Source organism: Copadichromis virginalis, linkage group LG22 (assembly GCF_057382275.1).
Source record: "Copadichromis virginalis isolate Kocher_CV1m ecotype Utaka linkage group LG22, C_Virginalis_male_GT1.1, whole genome shotgun sequence".
Lineage (NCBI taxonomy): Eukaryota > Metazoa > Chordata > Actinopteri > Cichliformes > Cichlidae > Copadichromis > Copadichromis virginalis.
Window position 1 is genome coordinate 16,182,701 of NC_140638.1, and position 22,765 is coordinate 16,205,465.

Below are 22,765 nucleotides of genomic sequence, written 5' to 3' on the forward strand. Positions count from 1 at the left end.
CTGGCTAAGGACGTGTCGGGGATGCTGCAACGGCTTGGCCAGGTATTCTATAGACTTCAACAAGCTAACTTGAAACTGAAACCTGCCAAATGCTGCCTCTTTCGCCGCGAAGTTGCTTATCTTGGCCATGTGGTATCCGAGCATGGTGTGGCTACCGACCCCAGCAAAGTTCAAAAGGTTCAGATGTGGCCCACACCTACGTCCATCCAGGAGGTCAGACGCTTCGTCGGCCTGGCCTCATATTACCGCCGGTTTGTGAAAGATTTTGCCTCTATAGCCGAACCCCTGCACAACCTGACCAAGAAGAATGCACATTTTCAGTGGCATGCTGAGCACCAAGCAGCTTTCGACAAGCTGAAGTGTCGACTCACCTCTGCCCCTGTTCTTGGCTATCCACTTGACCATGGAGAAATGACACTAGACACTGATGCCAGCGACACTGGCATCGGCGCGGTGCTGTCACAGATGCAACAGGGCGTGGAACGTGTGCTGGCATATGGCAGTCGTAAGCTATCAAGAACTGAACAAAACTACTGCACCACACGACGTGAACTACTAGCCGTCGTGGATTTCACGTCCCACTTTCGCCAGTATCTCCTTGGACGGCCTTTCAAAGTGCGCACAGACCACAGCAGTCTACGGTGGCTAACAAAAATGAAAGAGCCAGAGGGACAATTAGCTCGATGGCTCGAGAAGCTTGCCGAGTACAACTTTGAGATCATCCACCGTCCAGGTCGAGTGCACACCAATGCTGATAGCCTCTCCAGAAGACCCTGTCGCCAGTCTTGTCCATGCAGAGTGCAGGACCCCCCCAAGCATCTCGGGGGGACCAGTCATCAGGCAGTTCAATGCGAGTTGGACTCTGACACCAGCTCCCTGTTGCTGAGTCCGGTGAGGGTGGAGGGACAACCGGCTACTACAGCGGTGTGTCTAGTGGGGGTAAGTCATAACACCACCACACCAGAAACAAAGACTTTAGACCAAACTGCTCTTACAAAGTCAGACATTTTATGTCAAAACACTCCTATCAACACAGACATCTCAGAACAGACAATTCACACTAGAACAGACATATCACACCAGAACATGTCCACTAATACACACACTGTAAAGCTGACTGAGAAAGTATATGTGGCTAAAACCCTTGATACTGCTTCTCTGTTTCATGGTTGGACCATGGGGGAGCTGAGCCAAGCCCAGGACGCTGATGCAGACATTGCACCCATACGCGCCTGGATGGAGGCCAGCAGTGAGCGCCCCCCATGGACTATTGTTTCACCATGCAGCCCAGCAACTAAGACATACTGGGCTCAATGGAAACGGCTCTACTTCAGAGATGGAGTTCTGGTCCGTCGCTTCTACTGCCTTGACGAGACCCAGTTCTATCCCCAAATCGTACTGCCACGTAAGCTACAACCAGAAGTGATGGGCCAGATGCACGAAGGGCCAGTGGGTGGACATTTTGGTGTCGAGAGGACTGTGGCCAGACTACGAACCCGATTCTATTGGTATCACATGAGGGAAGACGTCGCTCTTTGGTGCCGTACTTGTACCAGCTGTGCATCCAGGGCCCGACCCCAGAAGACACCGCAAGCTCCGATGGGAACTGTCCGGGTAGGAGCCCCAATGGAGCGCGTTGCGCTGGACATTATGGGACCACTGAATGAGACAGAGCGCAGAAACCGATATGTGCTTGTGATACAAGACTACTTTACAAAGTGGACTGAAGCCTTTCCTATCCCAGATGAACGGGCTGCAACCGTTGCCGAGGTCGTTGCGTCTGAGTGGGTGTGCCGCTACGGGATACCTCAAGCACTACACAGTGATCAGGGACGCAATTTTGAATCTGATGTGTTCCAAGGGGTGTGCAGTTTGTTTGGCATAGATAAGACTCATACAACGCCATTCCGACCCCAGTCAGATGGCCAGGTTGAACGTTTCAATGCCACTCTCCAGAAGATCCTGGCCTCCACAGCAGAGCGTTGTCATTGGGACTGGGACCTGATGATCCCGTACGCTGTTATGGCCTACAGGGCGACCAAACACAGTGCTACAGGTTTCACCCCGAACTTCATGATGTTTGGCCGAGAACTGAGTGAGCCAGTGGACCTTGTCGCAGGTCTACCTCCTGATCCAGGCAACCAACCCTCAGTTCCAGAGTATGTGCAGCAAATGCGTGAGCGGCTGGAGCTGGCCCACCTCATCGCCAGGGAAGCCCTGGGTGAGTCAGTCAAGCGCGCAAAAAGGCAATATGACAAGAACTGTTGCCACACACAGTATAAGACTGGAGATCCTGTGTGGTATCTCATCAAAGGAACACGTCACGTCAAGAACAAGGTCAGAAAGTTCCTCCCATCGTATGAAGGACCATTCTTTGTCCTGGGACAATTGGATGACCTAGTTTATCGGATCCAGAAGAACCCAAGGTCTAAAGTGAAAGTTGTCCACCATGACCAGCTAAAGCATTATCGCTGCCGCGAGCCACTGGACAATACCTGGGTCCTTGATCAGGCTCATCAGTGGTCCCCTACAGAGGTCCCACCACCAGCTTTAGAAGATGACCCAGCAGACCGTGATCTGGGTCTGCACAGTCTGTTCTCTACTGCAACTGGCAATGGCCCCAGCTCCTCTCAGCCTTCTGTCTCAGTTGCAGCTGATCCCGCTCTGGTTGTGGTTGTCCCATCGTCCCCTTCCCATGTAGACCATGAGAATGGTGGGGGTGTGGTGGGTGAGCCAGACCACCCGGGCCAGCAGTTTCAGCGACCAACTCGTCGGCGCAGAGCTCCAGACCGGTATGGAGTGTGGATCACTTAACTTGGTTTACCTACCATGGACAGTTCCAAGTAGGACTGAAGATTCGGTTCAAGTTTAAATCGTTTCAGCCTCCTATACTGTTAGCTACAATGGTTTAAAAGAGTTATATTTTTTTTTCATTGTTCCAGTGTTTACATTTTTTTTAAAAAGTATCTGAAGGACCTACGGGGTTATCTACATGCACTTATCCATTTGTATTTGTGCCTTCCTAGATGCTAGGATAAGTTGGTTATTCCCGGTCGCCATGTAATAGTTACAATTGTGTAATTTCTTTTCTACTTAACAGCACTTGAAATGCTTTATTTTGCACATGTATGTATACCTTACTTGAGCCAACCTCTTTGTCACTGAAGTGCACTCGTTGATACTATACCTCACCTTATAAGCGGTAATGGCTAACACTTTTATCTCCTGTGGGCTCCAAGTGGTAAAGGGGATTGTGTACCAGTTTTATGCATTACAATGCTGGAGTGGAATTATTGTTTAATTGCCATCCAGAGTGGGGGTAGTGTTGCAGGAATTGCTGTCTTGTGTGTGACTGGGTGCAGTAAGGAGTGTATGTAATGTGTGTGTGAGCATGCGCGTGAAGGAAACGCTGGGAGCGAAAGAGGAAAAAGAGAGTGAGAGAGTGTGTCATGGGTAGAGGGCGACCGGGAGCAGCGTTCTAACGGGCTACAGGCTATGCAGTGTGTTTCCAAAGTGTGCAGTACTGTTATTAAAGCCTCATCTCTTCAGTACTCTCCGGTGCCTCGGCTGATTTCTGTCTGCCTCACTACTCCACAAAAGTGAAGGGAGTTAACCCCGAAGGAGGACAAACTTCGGCCCTGGAGGAAGCATCTCCCCTCGTGTCTCCCGACCACGGTCAGGGGACTGACGGCGAGGAATGGTTAACACCAGAGTAGAGTCACATATGAGGCCATTGTAAAGAATAGTGTCCAAAATTCCTCCGTAATGGTGTGAGAGACTGACAAAGATATAGAGAAAACCATTACAGAAGTTATCCGGTTGTTCAGTCTGACGTCACTAGCCGTGTCTGGACCTAAACTCCGCTGCAGGTCCATATATCAAACGATCACTATGGCATTACTGAGAGTTGAAAAACTGTCTAAAGTCTTTCATCTTTAATAAAATGATCAGCGTTCTGCTCTACCAGGTGTAACAATTGAGTTTAACATCCAGGCATCCATGAAAACGGAATTTATGACATTTAACGGAGTTAGAAGTTAGCAGGAAGTTAGCTCGCTAGCTTCTATCTAAATACAATATAGCATGTCCTGACTGCGGGGTTTTGGAAACAAATTAAAACGTACAGCTCTGCTATCACTTCCAGCATAAATGAAGACAGGAAACTAAACAGCAGTGACGTTTGTAGGGTTACTGAAGTTGGGCTAGCTGGTATATAATGATGTGCTACGTGACCGCTAGCGACACGGCTATGTTAGCATAATATAAACAAGCTAACTTTTTTCCACTCGATAAAAGTTAACGTGAGTGTTCTCGGTCGTCAGGAACTGTAATCGCATGGCAGGATGCTGTAAAAGGACCAAACTTCAGCCAGGAGAACAACTGAGATAATCCATCCACAATACGAGGTTAGTCATTCATATACTGCTGCATGGGCTGGGCTGTAGTTACATCCTAAGGTTTTAAAAACTGAGCTTAAATAAATGATTAGCGGTAATAAAAGCCAAGGGAGGTCAACAGTGATCACTGACTGTTTTAGGAGCTTTTTGAGATCAAATAAGAGAAAATACAAAACATTAAACATGTTAACAACACAAAAGCCATATTAAACTACTTTAGGCCCGGAAGTAGGATTCGTCGTGTCATCACTGAACAACCGGATTGCTCCTGAAGATGGTTCTACATGCTATCGAATCATAGGGTGTACTTAATTTTTTACACACTCCTCCTTTGGTTTAGGTTTTGTTCCTCATAAGATTTTTTTATTACCTTAGAATTAAAAGAGTCTGTAGTTTCCCTTTATCATGACTGTACATCGCTATTGAGTGGTTTTCTTAATTATTTTTTAATGAGGAACATAATCTGTGCCTCCCACAGTCCAAAGACATGCATAGGTTTAGGTTAAGTGGTGATTCACAGTTGACTGTGAGAGTGGATGGTTGTCTGGCTTGTTATGTTAGCCCTCAGGTTAAGCCTAAGGTGTACCCTGCCTGTTGCCCTATGACAGCTGGGATAGCCTTTAGTCCTCCAGAGACCCTGGACTGGATAAGATGGCTTGGATGGATAAACAGTACCTGTGTTATGTTCACGGCCTTTTTTTCCTTTTTTTAAAAGTAAAATTTTCTACATGAGACAGAGTCTGTGGATTTAGTCAGATTCAGGGGAAATATTATTGCTTCATATACAAATATTATACAGTTCAGTGGCCATACAGGCCTAAACCTGTAACCCTCTTCTGTAAATGCATATAGATACAAATGCACATCACGGAAACACACACACACACACACACACACACACACACACACACAGAGATCATTAATGTATTTCACTTCAAAGTCTTGGCAATTTTTTGATGACATTCACACTCCTCCAGGGTCAAACAGCATCTCACTGCCTCCGTATCAATTATTAAATATTTTAAGAAGCATCCCACCTCCACCTCCATCACCCCCTCGAGACCAATGCTGTTATCATTTTTGTCAGAGTCAGTTTCCATCTGCATTTGTCATCCCCACACACATTTACGAGTTATCAATCGCTGTGTCAGGATGCAAAATAACTGATGTTCTTTGGGGCAGGATTGGATGGGACTATCTCGGGCTTTCAATCAATGCATATTCTCTCTCCTCCTCCTTTCTCTTTCTCTATCTCCCTCTCTCTCGCTCCTGTGCCACAACTCCCTCATAAATCTCAAAGCATTGTGGGGCTGTAATATATTTGTGGGGGGTGGAGGCTCTGCTGTGGGTGTGGATGGGGTTGGGGGGTTCTGGGTGACAGAAGCAGTAGTTATATTATCAAACATTACACCTTAGGGTGAACACGGTATCAAGGGCTTTCAGACTGTGTAAGCTCAGCGCAGAGGCAAAGAAGGAGGCACGACTATAGCGCGCAGGACGAGAAGGGATTACTTTCTGTCGTCCATAAATCAACTCTCCAGCTAAACTAATCTTTCTGGCTGGATGGCAGAGTAAATACACAGGGTACAGGGATGTAATGTGTGCTTGATGCATCTGGTTATTGCTGCCTGGCTGCTCACAAGAAGGGTGAGAGGCACTCTGCCAGCAGTTACGAGTTTGTTACTGTATGCTCCTCTGCCTGCTATATCCTTCTCTATCTTGTTTCAGATGGCTGTGATGGGTCAGCCAGCTGCACAGCTCTTCATCATATGTGTGTACAGGTGTGCGGATATTATCACAGGCACACAAAAAGAATTTAAGCTCTATAATAGGAGCAGTGGTCATTCTTTTCACAGACAAATGAGAGGCAGAGAATCAAGTCCAGAGAAAAGTTAACATGCATGCATTAAATGATTTCCCTTGGATACCTACTTACTTTCTTTTTTCCTTCCCCAAGGCACGAACCAAGGTGGAGATATGTGATAGGTGCTGTTTGTCTGTCAGCAAGACTAAAGAGGAAATAGCAAGCTGGGTTTTATGAAACTTGGCAGAGCCTAAGCAAAGAAAAAACAACATTAAATGTAACCGCGGGTGTGGTTAATGGGCAGAGGATGCACTCCCAGAGCTCCATTACATTTTATTAAATACAATATTTAACATAGTGGTTTATGTGCTTTTCAGGTGGACCAACTTCCGTTTCTATCCAAGGAAAAGTCAGCACGTGGAAAATGTGTTCATTTAAAACTTTTCAGAATCAGATTCAGAGTACATTATTAATACAAAAATACAAAAAAGTATAAATATGACTTTTAAAAAGCAATACAGTATGAATGTGAAATTTAGAAAAATATGAACTGTAATACAGTAAAATAAATATTCCAAAGTTTAACAAAGTTAAACAATGTAATGTAAAATGATTATGTTACTTAATTGCTACTTGTGTCAACACAAGTAGCAATTAAGCAGTTACATGTTTGTGTTCACTTATATATGGATAATGCTGATAGAAGCTCGCTGGTTTCATTTTCTATGAGCATTGAGATTGGCATTTGGACGGGTCTGAAGGTGAAAACCTGTGCTCATTGGCTAACCACCTTGTCAATTACACGATGACTGGAGAATTTTATTACATAGTAGGACCAAGATTTCCACAGCATGTCTTTTATCTGTGTCTCTCACCCCAACCGGTCGCAGCAGATGGCCGCCCTTCCCTGAGCCTGGTTCTGCTGGAGCTTTCTTCCTGTTAAAAGGGAGTTTCTCCTTCCCACTATCGCCAAAGTACTTGCTCATAGGGGGTCATTTGATTTTGGGGGTTTTCCTCTGTATGTATTTTTGTAAGGTCTATCTTATAATATAAAGCGCCTTGAGATGACTGTTGTTGTGATTTGGCGCTATATAAATATTGAATTGAAGATTTACAACATATACTTAATTTTGTTGTTGTTGTTTATGACCCCGAATAAGTGACTGAACACATAAATTCAGCACGAAAGTGTTTGTAGAAGTCTACACAGGAGTGTAAGTCATTTTGCAACTATAGCTATCGACGTCTGTTGGACTTCAGACAGAATGCAAATTTAAGGTGCTTCCATATTGGCTCAGTTTTTCCAACCCAGAAACCACATCCATGTTTTATGCTATGATATTGCATAGTGTGCACTGCTGCTCCAGCCGGGCAGCAACTTTTTTATTTGTGCAAGCTTCCTAGCTGTTCAAATTTCGGAAAACCAACAAATTTTAGAGCGTCCATTGACTTTCATCAGTCATGCCTACAGCAGCTGAAAAACACCATATTACTGCATTTTTCATCCAAAATAGTAGTCCTAATTATTTTATTAGCCTGTGTCACTTGGGTCAGTAGCATCATTCTGAGGAATCGTTTGCAGAAAACACAAAAATTATATAATATAATTATAGTCTTTTCAGTATTAATTTCTGGTAGGTGATTTTATTAGCTTTGGACAGAGTCAGGGTGTTTATCAGTTTTCTCCAGATGTTGATTTTTAATTAATCAACATATTAAGCAGACAGATATGAATGATATTGATCTGATCGAATTCATGGGAAGAAACTGTAAATGGTATAAGCATATTTATCAAAATGTTATATATTAAATTAAAGGTTTTAATATTTTTAAATATAATATTAATATAGGCATCATATTTTAATATTTGACATTTAAACTGTAATATTTAATTATTAAAAATCTAAATATATTTTTTTTATCCTAAGAGGCAGCGTTCGACCGTGTCTGTGGATAGGTCTTTATTATAGGGTGGGAAAAATGACCTACATTACATTTAGCTTATTCTTATTTTTAATTGTGTAAAATGTTTCTAACATATGCAATAACATGTTTTCAGTTATAAAGAACTGAGTTTCTCTCTTCTTTCTTGTGTGTTTGTTACTTGGAAAATAAGACTTTAAAAACCCTCCACAGCAGTTTGACAGATGGTTATACAGTAGTAATGGCGGTAAAGAATGAGGGCATTACCATTTGAGAACACAGTACACCGCAGCACATGGGGCTCCCTAATGTTAGAGCAGTAGGAGGGGCAACATAATGAGAAGCCAAGCCAGGTCTTCACAGAAGCAATTTAAGTTCAAATCAGACCTCAGGGAAACAAAGAAAGCCCTGGTGACATGTAGCCTGCTCAGACTAAATCACCTCTTACATTGTGTCTGGGTTCACCTGATAAGTTGTTGGGTTTTTACATTTCCTTGTGAAAAGGATTTTGTCACTGCGGTTGAGAACACCACGAGGGACTCGGGACCTAAATGACTATCTGGAATAGCAGCACGGACAATCCTGCATCCCTATGGAAAACAATAATTGACCCAGAAGATGCATAAATGGCTGTGGAAATTCTAACAAGGCGTATTTCTGTTAAAAATGATCTCAGCAGAGTACTATTTCATTGTACAGTTAGGCTGGAAGTGCTCACTGAAAAAAAAATCTGCAAAATCGCAGTTACCGCCTGTGCCAAAGTGCCGTGGCTGTACTAATCATCATTTAACATTTTAAATCAAAAATTATAAAATATGCGACACTGACAACCTCTGAGTTCTCAGGACTTGTCAAATATCAGTAAACTGAGCATCCTTTAATATAATCTCCCCCATTTTTCACTATTTTCTCAAATCTGACACATTAAATACTTATTTTGATTGACTTAAAAATATCTAGGTTGCAAATTTCAACTGATCTTAATCAGATTTAATACATTTCTTAAATTGTTATTGTTTTTTCCACAGGTTCCTTTTCCTGTCTCGTTGTGTGAATAAGTCTGAGGAGTTTCTGGTGATAAGTGAAGAACAGATTATTGACAAAGGTGGAGATCAGCCATCGTGCACGTCAAGCTAAATGACAAATCAGTAGCTGTGGGAAGGAAAAAAAATGAAGGAAGGAAATGTTTACAGCTCTATGCTTCAGTCTTGATCCTTTCAATCTTCAGATCACGTAATGTTTTTGTTTTTTTTACTTAAATCCACAAAATTACAGATAAATAAAGCTGTTACAATACAAGTAGCTAACAGCAACCTTTTCACTGCAATAAAACTGAATCTTTAAAGGTAAAGGTGCTGCTCGAAAACTGGTGAAATACTGGAAGCCTTTTGTTCAGATTACCTCAAAAACTGTAAGTGTGAATTTTAACTGTTAGCTTAAACCTTTCGCTCTACTTAACTTGAACTCCTGCAGGCCAGGAAGATGGTATGATGGAAAAAAGTGACATAGCAAAGCTTGAGTTACACTGGAAAAACCTACATGATCTAAAGGACAGCAGCAGCATTTAAAAGCATGCGACGACTCTTGAGTCATGATTTTTTCTCAACTAGCACATTAACTGTTTTTCTCATCGACTGATTCTTTGTTCCTTTCATCTTGATTTCTCGTTTAAAGTTTAGTATTCATTATTATTATGTTTATGCATGTATGTACATTTAAGAAAAAAATATGATGAAAATGCTAAAGTCTGCCTTAAAAGATGTGATGTGGCTTGTAGACAAACCTTTTGGATCTAATTTAACACCTAAAGCCAGTTATAAGCTGAAATTCCCCGACGTTTATAAATCCCATAATTTTAACTGATTTAAAACTTACTGGACATGCCCATCCTGGGAATGTTAACGTTAAGGCTCTCAGCCAGGTACTTCTGATCCACAATCCTCACTTATTCTCATCAAACTCTTTAGTCGTTTTCCTGCAGTGCTGGTATAGTGGAGTCTCTTTGGAGGAAGATACTGAGAATAACAAGCTGTTTACTTCAAGTTCAACAGTGCCTTCATATATGAAAACCACCAAAAGAACAAAAAAGTGGGGAAATAAACTAGAAAAAGATTAAAAACGTAACAAAACAAATTAGATGGAAGTAGACGCGGATAGAATGGGCAGGCTGGTTGTAACTATATCTCCAGGAGACGTGGATCATGTATCACACAGAGTAAAACCCCAACAGGATCTGTTGACCTTCCTCCTGAATGCTAACGTGCACTCACCTCCTTTTCATTCCAGCAAACAGAGCTGTTTGCCTCCACGTCGACTTCTATGTGTCTGAACGTCATTGCCTAGATCCAACTGGCCAGCTGCAATATTGCATTATTCATAAAACATAAACACGCAAAATGGATTCCTCTGGTCCACTCCCCACCAAAGTCAGAAGATTAATGAGTCACTCTTTAGGTTATAATTCAAAGTTCATCCTCACATACATCATATTTTGAAGCACATAGATTATAAGAGAGAGAACATTTATCATGCGACAGGGCATACACAAGCTCCCCTGCACACATAACACACACACACGAGTCCCGTCTACAGTCACACACACACACACGCAATTTGTTTTAAGCAGCAGGCCTCACCAGAGTGAACCTCCTCTTTCACATCCAGTTATTCTAATTTTATTCAGACACGTCTCTGAAGCATTAAAGGGCCATTTGCACAAACAGATGAAAGATAATAGTCTAAGAAACTGGTCATTCCTATACTCTGCTGCCCTGTGAGAACAAGACAGATGATAATCATTCATCACAATAATCAAACCGTGAGGCACGCGCAGGATCTTCAGCGGCTTCCTAAAATATCTGAGTCGTAAAACTGGTGCTTTGAAACAGGAGAAGGTTCAGGCAAACAGCAGATGGCCGGTTAGAGAATTTGAAATGAAGTGATTTATACGATTTTAACTCATTCCCCTAATTAGAAAATGCTTTCGAATAGACGATATCGCCTGTGAGGTTTTTCTTCTTTTGAGCATATTGAGCACCATTTATGTATTAATGAGAGAAGGCTAAATAATAGAAACACCTCACATTATAATGCAATAAACCTTAATAGCACCACACAGATTTTTAATTATAGTTCTAAAGAAATATTACTTATTATGTTTTCTGTTTTTTGTTTAGCTGATATTATTCTTTTTTGAGAGGTGCCTTTAAGAACCAGTGTGAAGCCATATTTGTTGAAGGAGCAGTCTGACCTTCTGGGAAGTAGACTTATTTACTTTCTTGCTTAAAATTAGGGGATGCTGAAGATCTGTCTCATAAAAGACTGTCATTTTGCTTTTTGAAATACTGGGTAAAAACTGGTAAAGGTGACTAAAAATGTGCAGATGATTTCTAAGGCATAAGCAGAAACCGTCCAAGAGCTTCCAATAGTCTTGAACATCTTCTAAAACCCAAGTATGTGGTTAAATTCTATTTATGCAGATCACATAAAGACTATAGTTAGAAATAATGGGAAACACATTTTGTTACCTCTATGCCAGTGGAGGCAGTTGTTTTATTGCTTACTCAGTTGAATCCAGTTTTGCCTTCAGAACTGCCTCAAAACTTTGTGGCATAGATTCAGCAAGGTGCTGGAAACATTCCTCTGAGATTTTGGTGCATATTGGCACGATAGCATCACACCGTTGCTGCAGATTTGTCGGCTACACATTCATGATTTGAATCTTCCGTTTCGCCACATCCCAAAGGTGGAAATTTGTGCCAAGTGAATATGGCCACACTATTCCACCCCCAGCATTCCACTCAACCAGAAGTATTGATATAAGGCAGGATGGATCCATATATTCATGTTCTCCACAGCAAATTCTAACTACCATTGTAATCAGATCAGACCAGGTAAAATGAATCAAGTCTTCTCTTGTCCAACTTTGTGAATTTTAGCCTCAGCTTCCTGTTCTTAGCCGATGGCAGTGGTGTGGTCCTGGTGTGGTCTTCTGCTGCTGGAGACCATCTGTTTTAAAGTCATGGTTATTAGAGTTACTGTTACTCCTTTGAGCATGAAGCAGTCTGACCATTCACCCATGACCTCTGAGATCCCCCATATGGAAAAGAAATAGTAAAAACCTATATGTGATTACTCATGAAAGTGGCCACTTTCATGAGTAAATCATATAAGGCTTACATGATTTTCTCATGAAAGTGGCCACTTTCTCATTACTTTCATACATTGTTTTAGTAAGTATCCAAAACATACAAGTTTCATTATATAATTTTTCAAGGGATCTTATATCTGTTTTCACTCTTATATGCTTTTCATACAAGTTTCACACAAGACAGATACAAACTTTATAAGATTTATATATATCTTTTCCATATGGGTCAACAAGGCCCTTTGCCGCTCACTGGATATTTTCTGTTTGTCAGTTTTGGAAAAACCTCAAGAGGGCAGGAAAATTCCAGAACATCATCAGTTTCTGAAATATTGGCACCATCCAGAAACCGCAGCCACTTAAATCACCTTTCTTCCCCATTCATTTTGACCATTAATGGGAAGGATGATGCTATATTTCATCATAGTTTGGTTAAATCTACATACTTAAATGAGTTGCTATTAAACGATCAACCGATTAGAAATTTGCATTAAACGTGCCGTTACTGTAAACAGGTGTACCTAATAAATTGTAAATATAAATTTATTTAAACAAACTCCTGGCAAGAAAAAGGAGATTACCAAATCAAACGTGTAACAAAATTACGATGGTGTTTAGCATCAATGATGAGGATAACGTGCTGTAAACGTTTGGAAGAAAACTCTCAAGCAGAACCCTTCAGGACAAGTCGGAAAAACTTGCGCAGTGACAGTTACATTATGGACTGTATAAACATGCATGAAATTGACAAAAAAAAGGAATGGCAGCCTCATCAAAAATAATTCATCCCAGAATACAAGTCTGGTACATTGGATTAGCTGCTGGTCACAAATGAAACACAGACTTCATCAACTTTCTAGCAATTTGTACTGACAGCTGATAACCTCTCAAATATCCCGGCAAACATTAACCCTGCCTCTCAAAATGATAGACTGTATTATGTTCTAATCTTCCCTCAAATACTTGATAAGAAAGGCTAATTTGAGTGCTGATGGAGTTGAGAATACAGCTGAAGCTCAAGAATAGATACAGATATGGTATCGTAATCACAAAGAGGCCTGACTGCACATATTTAGAAACAAATTGGGCTCTTCACAAGTCCAATCACACTTTTGGAGAGTTGATGCCAGAAGATTGAATTCTCTCTAAATTGGCATGCCAATGTCACAGATGCCACTTCAAATGAGGTTTGAACATATATTCATTCTGTAGCTCATTGGCTTATGTTAATCCTCTCCATTTGCCACTTGTCAGAGGCAAGTGTCTTTTAGCGTCGCCATCCTCTCCCAGTCTTTCTGTAACTCACACAAGATGTGTCAGTCTCTCAATCAAGCAAAGGGCTTTGAGATCAGCTTAAACTTTTCTAGCCACTGATTAGATAATAAATTATGCCAGAAATGTATCCAATTTAGCAAAATTTAAGCGCTTTGTAGAATGATTTATAGACCAGGGGCTATGTGGAAGCAGCGGATGTGTCCACCCAGCATTAAGTATAGAACCAAGACCAAACATCATAAGCAGCTACAGGCTACACGGCAGATGGAGCCATGAAACTCTACACCCTGCTTCCTATACCTCATGACTGCTGTAGAGTTGCATTACTGTTAGTTTGGTATCTAAAACTGCAAGCAATGCGGCGTGGATTTGTAACACAACCACGGATACTGCTTTTTAAAATTGCATTGTGTGGTTTTCAGATATTTCACTTATTTTTTTTTTTTTAAAAACCTTAAAACTGAAAAATATCTTTATACCTTTTTAATGTATTTTTTTAAAGCTTCAGTCAAACTGTTGTAAAAATTGCACAGCAACGTACTTGCAAGCAGTAAAAATCTGTGCTTTTCCAGTGATTGCAGTGAATTTTTTGCTGCCATAGGCCAACTACAAGTAGTCATGGCAACCAATTGCCCACACGCAACCTCTGAGCACCACTTTTGATCACTGGTTGCCTGGGTGGAGGCGACCAGAAATTGGCAAAAGTGAATAATTACTGTCTAATTTATAAACGCATTGCAGTATATCTATTTTCAGAAGACTCAACTCTCCTGGTTGCCGACTGGTTATACTCTGGTTATATTCCTGTGTTAAAGCAAGGTTTGCAGTTAAATTCCGATCCTGCAGCAACTACGTCAATTTTTGTGGAGGAATTTCTAAATTTCTGTTTCAAATCTACAACGATCAAGCTGGACTATGAATGTAAGCTGTAAATAGGAATTTCTGTGCATGTAGACAGTGACAGATTTGCACAAAGATTTATTATAGTTCCTGTCACACCTCAGATAGATTTAATTTATTCAACCATACAAACTGTTAGCAGACTGACTTCATCCAGCTGCCATTTTTCACCATGTTGATGCACTAAAGAAGGCGATATCTGACGACGCATGGTTGTAAACTTTATCCCAGCAACAGGATTACAACTTCATTGCGCATCGTTGCAATAATTTTGGTTGTGCCACAGTCTCCAACCACTATGTGGCCATCATAATCCGATTACTTTTTTTAAGTCACGAGTAAAGTAAGGGATTACTATTGCAAAAAAGTAAGTAGATTACCCTTGCTTTTCCGTAAGCATGCTGCATTACTAAACTGTGATTTTGTTTGTGAGAGTGTCTCATGACAATGACTTAAGCGCATGCATGTCCATGGCAGCAACAGACGTGTGCAGATCAACAATGGATAATATGGAGTGCGGGAGAGAGTACGACTATACAGCGTTTAAAGCTTGGAAGTGCTGACGTTACTTTGAGTTTGATTCTGTAAAAGTGACAAAAACATTAGCGTCCGCTGTACACTCTGCGTGGGAAGAAAACTTCTTTCTACAGTGAAAAATTACGCTTCAAATCTGAGCAAGCACCGAGCACGCTGCCAAAGGAATGTGAAATTCACAGAGAAACCCCCGGATCCCCCCACTGACATGACCGCTGCGGCACCGAGCGAACCTCCACCGGCCCCACTCCTGCTAAATAGGTGAAAATAGACTTAAGATCGACAGGACTTAGTGCTGCTGAATCTTTGATTTTATTTATTTTGTGCTGTGTTTTACTTGCATCTATTTGTTAAAGTGAGTGTAAACACAAAAAATTATTTTATTTTATGTGTTGGAATATACAGAAAATAGGTTTAAATGTTAAACAAATTTCTTCAAGTTAAAGACAGTTGCATATAATTTAATTTTTGCTTGATGCAATGTGAATAAAGTTAAAAGATTCAAACTAATAAAACAATTTTTAATAAGAGACTTTTCCATTTGATTCAGTTTTATATGATGGATTATGCAGAAAAATAGAATTGGGCTGAAAGGTCTGTTACTTTATTACGTATTCAGGTTGTGTACCATGTTTTTTTTAAAAGAAACTAAGTAATAAAGTAACTAATTACTTTTGAAAAGAAGTAATCAGTAAAGTAACGGGATTACTTTCTTGGAGTAGTAATCAGTAATTAGTAACTAATAACTTCCTTGAAGTAACTTGACCAACACTGGTGGCCATCGCATAATCAACCCTGTGCTGCTCACTCACGTCACATTCAAGCTGAAATGTTGGTGATAAAGATTCAAACAAGAACAAAGATGCACTTGAGAATTCGTTGTCACTTTACACCCGACCACATTTGAACATTTCTGCTCACATTGAAGCATCAACAAGAATTTAGTTGAAACGTGAAAAAATTAGCATATCAATGCTACGGTGCAGTTAGGTAGACAACTAGATTGATCACCTGACAATGTCTCCAGGCTGTAACATATATTGAACGCACCTTTGGCTGCCATGTCAAAGCTCCGCCCACTCCTTTGCCTTGTGCACTTTCTAAACTGCTGTGTGTGCTGAATCTGAAATGTAGCACTCTTAAACAAATCTACCACCAAACAGGATGAACTCTGGCCCGCGGGCCAAATTTGGCCCGCAGCCTAATTACATTTGGCCCGCGAGGCCATACCAAATTACTATTAGAGCTGGCCCGCCGGTCTTAAGCAGCGCATGTACTGCTAATACTACAACTCCCAGAATGCTCTGTTGGCGTTTTGGCGCGTCAGTCAGGACAGGACCAATTAACGCCCTCTCCTCTGTTGACTGTAGTCATAGCAACCGCGCGAATACTGCCGCGCTACCTCTCCCAAAATGGCGAAAAGAAAGAACGAAAACAGGAGCTTCCTGGACAGGTGGGAGACAGAATATCTGTTTACCTATGTAAAAGACAGACCTGTTTGTCTTGTATGTGGAGCTCATGTGGCTTTAACCAAGGAGTACAACATTAGACGACACTATGAAACGAAACACCAAGAGAAGTACAAGGACCTGGACATGACTCAAAGGCGCCGGAAAGCAGAAGAGATGAAAAGAAGTTTTGTTTCACAACAGACTATGTTCAAAAAAGCCATATCACAAAGTGAGGCTGCTGTAAAGGCTAGTTTTGTTGTGGCAGCAGAGATCGCAAAATCAGCCCGGCCCTTCAGTGAGGGAGAGTTTGTGAAAAGTTGTATGATGAAAGTTTGCGACGTTGTGTGCCCAGAGAAAAAGCAAGCATTTTCAAATGTTAGCCTGAGCAGAAACACAGTAGCTGATCACACGTGAACTTGCCAACAATCTAAATAACCAGCTGATGGAGAAGGGAAACAGTTTCGTTGCATTCTCCCTCGCTGTGGATGAGAGCAGCGACGCCTCTGATACTGCCCAGCTTTCAGTCTTCATCCGTGGTGTGGACTCAACTCTCTGTGTTACGGAAGAACTTTGAGGATTAAAATCAATGCATGGAAAAACCACAGGGAAGGAAATATTTGAAGAGGTTTCCAAATGTCTAACTGAAATGAAGTTGCCATGGGAAAAACTTGTGGGGTTAACGACAGATGGTGCACCAGTGTGGTCAAAGGAGCGGACTGGTGGGCAGGGTACGGGAGAAGATGCGAGCGGAGAACTGTGCAGGTGAGCTGACTGTTTATCACTGCATCATACATCAAGAATCACTTTGTGGCAAAGCCCTAAAGATGGAACATGTTATGACCGCAGTAACACGAGTAGTTAACTTTATAAGAGCCAAAGGCCTGAATCACCGCCAATTCAAATCTTTTCTTGAGGAGTGTGGTTCGGAAGACGTGCCGTATCACACGGAGGTGAGGTGGTTAAGCCGAGGGAAAGTACTGAACAGATGTTTCGAGCTACGCGAGGAAATATTTCAGTTTCTGGAAAGCAAAGGGCAAGACACAGCTGAGCTCAGGGAGCAAGAGTTTCTGTGTGAGCTGGCCTTTATGTGTGATATCACGAGCCATCTCGATGCGCTGAACCTGCAGCTTCAGGGACGGGGGCGTATCATCACAGATATGTACGCTGCAGTGAGGGCTTTTAAAACGAAATTGTGCCTGTGGCAGAATCAGATGCTACAAGGAAACCTGGGCCATTTTCCCTGCTGCCAAACGATGAACATGCAAATCTCTACTGCTGTGTTCCCATGCGTACAGTTTGCTGAAAAACTCTGTGTACTCAGTACTGTGTTTACCCGGCGGTTTGCCGACTTTGACGCCCAGAAATGTCGATTTGAACTGCTCAGTAATCCTTTTGCAGTTGACGTGGCAAAAGCACCAACAAACCTCCAAATGGAGCTGATTGAACTCCAGTGTAGTGACACGCTGAAATCAAAGTATGATGCTGTGGGCGCTTCACAATTTCCACATTTCATCCCTGACACAATGCCTGGGCTCCGCACCCACGCTGCTCAGATGCTCTCCATGTTCGGCAGCACTTACCTATGTGAGCAACTATTCTCCTCAATGAAGATGGCCAAAACATCTCACAGGAGACGTCTGACCGATGAACACCTTCACTCGATCCTGAGGATTTCCTCAGCTCAGAGCCTGAGCCCAGACATTGAGGAACTAGCATCCAAGAAGAGATGCCAGGTATCTGGCTTGGACGCATCAGAGTAGATCAGTGTGTAGCAAACTGAGCTATAATTACCATTTTCTTTGTGCAATTTGTCTTGCTACTCCCAGACATGGGCTTGAATGGTTTCACGTTTAATGATATTTTTATTAGTTAAGTGGTTTATTATTGTTATTTTATTTTTACATTTATTATTAGCCTGGGGAAAAAGTTTACTGCTAAAATTTAAATCAGAAGGCTGCAAATACAATTTTTATTTAAGAAATGCATTCCAGTGATATGTTATTTAATTGGAATTTCAATTTTGCATGTGTGCAATATTAAGTTATATATGTTTATATAAGTTCTATATCGTTCAGTATTAAGCGTTGCTTATTCCATATTCAGTTTTTCAGCAAAACTTATTTGAGTCTTTAAGAAAAGGTTCCTTGTTATATCTGGAGGAAGATTTTTTTCAATAAATATTAACGTTGGCCCGCGACTTTGTTCCAGTTTTGAATTTTGGCCCACTGTGTATTTGAGTTTGACACCCCTGCCTTAAGGTTTATTCTGGGTTTCTATTTATGAAATCACCCAATGGCCTCAGTGAGCACTTCATGCCGGATGTAGAGTTTTACTGCAAATTGGGATATCTCATCTTGTCAGATCACCTTGCAGGATTTACTGCACTGCTTCTCCTCATCAAGGTACGTGTTTGTTGCTTGGTGACGTCATGTCTAGGCCTCGGTCACATAGCGCTTGTTTGCAGTAACATAAAGCTTTGGGGCTGGTGACAAAGGTACGGTACACTCTTTAAGATCTGCACATGGGATGTGTTTGTCTTTGATGTCTGCGCGCTGTGTGTAATATTTGCGTTTGTATTATGTTCTTGTGGCGCACACAGCTATCTGTCCCTGCTGTTTGGAACTTTTTCTTTATTTTATGTGGCTTTTTAGTGCATACTAGCTTTGGGGATGTGAACATGAATATTGCAGACAACTGTATGTGATCATGTTCCATTAGTATTTGTTTCCTGGGAAGTTAGCAAAGTATTCTCAAAACACAGGTCATGAGTCAGTTTGTTTATTATTCATAATAACTAACAGACAAGCTGTTTTATCCTTCAGACTGCTGCTGCAGCTGTCTTCAGTTTTATAAGTACTTATGGTCATCTGCTGCTTATTTAGAGCTCATCAAGCTTTTAGTCATCTTCTGCATACTAATGTGTCTGACTTTCTGATGTGCACTATATCAATTACAATTATCAATAATGATTTCCCTTCATTTGTATGTATGGTAATTATAGTGGGCCAATGTCCAAGGACCAGACCATATTTGTTAGAAACACACAACTGTTGCCGATTATTTATAGTAGTACTACAGGTACTAATAGATGTACAGTAGGGTCCATAGTTTGTTGGACAATTACACAACTTTGTACTTTTTTTTTCTTTTTTGTTTGTTTGTTTTGTACACCATTACAGTAGATTTTCAATCAAACAATCAACATGAGATCCAAGTGCAGACTTTCAGCCTAGTTTTCAGTTTCAAGGGTTTTAACAAAATCTTACAGTCATTTTTATACACACTCCTTTTTACGAGGCTCAATTAGTGGACAAGCCATCATAATTCTAATGATCAGGACTGTTTTTAATTCTTCAGTAAAAACTGTTTGCAGTCAGTGACTGCCTGAAGTCTGGAACCCAGAGACATCACCAGATGTTGCGTTTCCTCCCGTGAGAGGCTCTGCTAGCCTTTACTGCTGCCACCTTCAGTTGTTGCTTGTTTGTGGGTTTCTCTGCTTTCAGTTTTATCATCATTAACTGAAAAGCTGAGGTACTGAGGTGAGATCACGTGACTGACTTGGCCATTAAGTTCCATTTCTTTGCTTTGAGAAACTTTTGCATGCTTTGGGTCATTATCCATTTGCACTGAAGTGCCATCTGATCTGATGTAGCCGATTTCTGTCTGAACAGAGAGTATAGCCCTGTACACTTCATAATTGATCGTCCCACTTTAATCATCATAACACTGATAAACAGTCGTGGCTTTGTTCCACTGACAGTCATACATGCCCATGCCATACTTCAATTCAATTCACTTTTATTCGTACAGCGCCAAATCCCAACAACAGTCGCCTCAAGGTGCTTTATATTTTAAGGTAGACCCTACAATAATATATACAGAGAAAAACCAGCAATCATATGACCCCCTATGAGCTTTGGCAGCGGTGGGAAGGAAAAACTCCCTTTTAACAGGAAGACTGGCCATTACCTTACCTCCACTATGTTAATGCACTCTGCTTTAGATCATGAGCTGTTTGTCCTTCTCCATACTTTTTTCTTTCATTTCATTTGGCCACACGTTCACCTTGGTTTCATCTGTCCAATCTGTTCTTGATTATACACCTTGACATTGTCAATGACACACCTACCTCCTTGAAAGTGTTCTTGACTTGGTTAGGTGCTGTTAAGTTTTTTTGTTACCAGAGAAATAATTCTGTCCGGTACTTAAGTCGTCTTCTGTGGTCTTTCAGTCCTTTTTATGTTGCAGAGCCGGCCCGTGCTTTCCTTCTTTATAAGATTGTTGATTGGGCCATTCTTAAAGTTCTGCCACCCCGATGTTCTCCCTCAATTTCACTTGTCTTTGGGTTTCATATTTAAAATTACAGTTAAATTAAAGCTATAAAATACCAGTTCAACACTTTGAGTAAGCTTGAGATATTTTGCTTTCTTCATTAATCATGAAATATTACCTGGCCATGAAACTGCTTCTCTGTCTGTGATGTAAATGTATATTATTTTTGAGCCTGTGAGCATCACGACTGTTCGATTTCAAATCCACTGTGGTGTTGTGGCAAAACTAAACTAACTCAACTGTTTGACTTTAATCAAATTTGTTGGAATTTCAGTTGAATTTCTTTAGAAAAGGGTTGTTTTTTTTGCTAGCCTTACATTTGTAGGTTTGTTTACCAAATTTGGGGTATTAAAGAAAGAAAATACATGCCGGGGCTTGATGTTTCATCTAGTGCTTTGTTATGGCTAGTCTTCAGTATGCACCAACTTTACTTTACTGTGCTTATGCTGAGCTGTACCAGGAAACAATCATAGAGAACTGCTCTCAAAAACGGAAATCCTCATTTATTCCAACATGTTATGTAGGCATCAACAATCCCCTTTCAAGTACAATTTATATTGTTATCTGTAGTGTTAAAACAAACACTGACAGCCGCCCGTTAAATTCGCACAAAGGTTGTTACAGCAGTAATAAATCCCTAATTTGATTACAAGATTAAACAGTTTTTACAACACAAAAATTCCGTAAGGCTTCAATTACAGCTCTGATTTTCCCATTTTATGTTTAGACAATACTCACAAAGCCACAGATCATATTCTCTGCTACTACAAACAATTCCTTGTTATTATAAGGCTGATTGCTAAATGTTTCCCTTGCTTTCCTTTTTCCACGTGTTTTCACTGGCTCACACACTGCATCTGCCGCCCGCTTCCCTTGAGGAGCATTGTGGGTAGGTCATATGATCTCACACTACTCATCATCTTCCCTTTGATGAACAAATGAGAAGTCCTGTGCCCTTTGAAGCATTTTTGTGTGGCACATTCAGGCAATTAATGCGTGCGTAAAAAGCCAAAGCGAGGATAGATGAGAGCTGATGACAAGGATGGCGGCAGGAAACGAGAGGAGTCAGAGTGGAGGGACAAGGCAGCGAGAGAGGCTGGTTTCAAGCTTCATCACCTCTTTCCAGGTGTCTCTGCCCGCATGATTTCTTCTGTGCACTGCAATCAACTTCCTTAATGAAATAAGTAATTAACATATTATAATTGTGCTGCAGTTTTATTTGCCGGAAATCATTTTCCACATCTAACACTATGCTAATTTAATCTGTTTCCCATTCAACAACGTGACCTTTTGTGATTAAGTTAATGGCAGATTTTTTTTTTCATTGTTCTCACACGTATGCGTGAATGTATGGGAGAGACTAAAAATGTCAAGATTTTAATGTTTTTGCTGCGGATACTTGTATTATTTTTTCTTAATGGAGAAAAATAAAGTAGTGTCTGCATTATTATTATTTTCTGACTCACCGAGTGTACATAAATCAAAAAGCAGACTCGCCGCGCAATCTTGTACACCTTTATTTCGATTCCTTTGTTTCTATGCATGCATAATCTTCTTGAAAAACTTACAGGCTTGATGCAATAACTCTTGCAAGGACGTGGCCATTTTTATTAGGCAGCACTGGGCGACTAAGGCCACTTTATTAGGTACATCTGTTCAACTGCTTCTTAAGCAAATATCTAATTAGCCGATCAATCTGATTGGCTAATTTCAACTCTTAGACAGGGTCATGGTGAGCTGCTGATTTACTGAGATTTTCTCACACAGCCATCTCCTCTAGGGTTTACTGAGAATGTCTGAAAAAGAGAAAATATCCCATGAGTAGCTACAAGTTGGATGGCAAATACAGATGTGGTTGCAGCTTTAACACAATTTAACATAGCTCCACCTCTATTCTGGAAAAAAAGAATCTTTCTGGCAGCAGTTGCATTTGGTCTTGTGATATCTACTGGAGGGGTTGATTTCTTTTTATTCTGATTGGGATTATTTTGATGCTGCCACT

The 22,765-nt window shown here is 41.0% G+C and overlaps 1 protein-coding gene across 1 annotated transcript; it reads left to right on the forward strand.

Moving 5' to 3' along the window:
- Positions 1–16,368: 16,368 nt before the first annotated feature.
- Positions 16,369–18,621, forward strand: LOC146683068 (general transcription factor II-I repeat domain-containing protein 2-like). The gene is made up of 2 exons (XM_085446129.1): positions 16,369–17,193; positions 17,346–18,621. Exons 1-2 carry the CDS (start codon positions 17,089–17,091, stop codon positions 18,189–18,191), a joined length of 951 nt encoding a protein of 316 aa, XP_085302255.1. The 5' UTR covers positions 16,369–17,088; the 3' UTR covers positions 18,192–18,621.
- Positions 18,622–22,765: the final 4,144 nt, after the last annotated feature.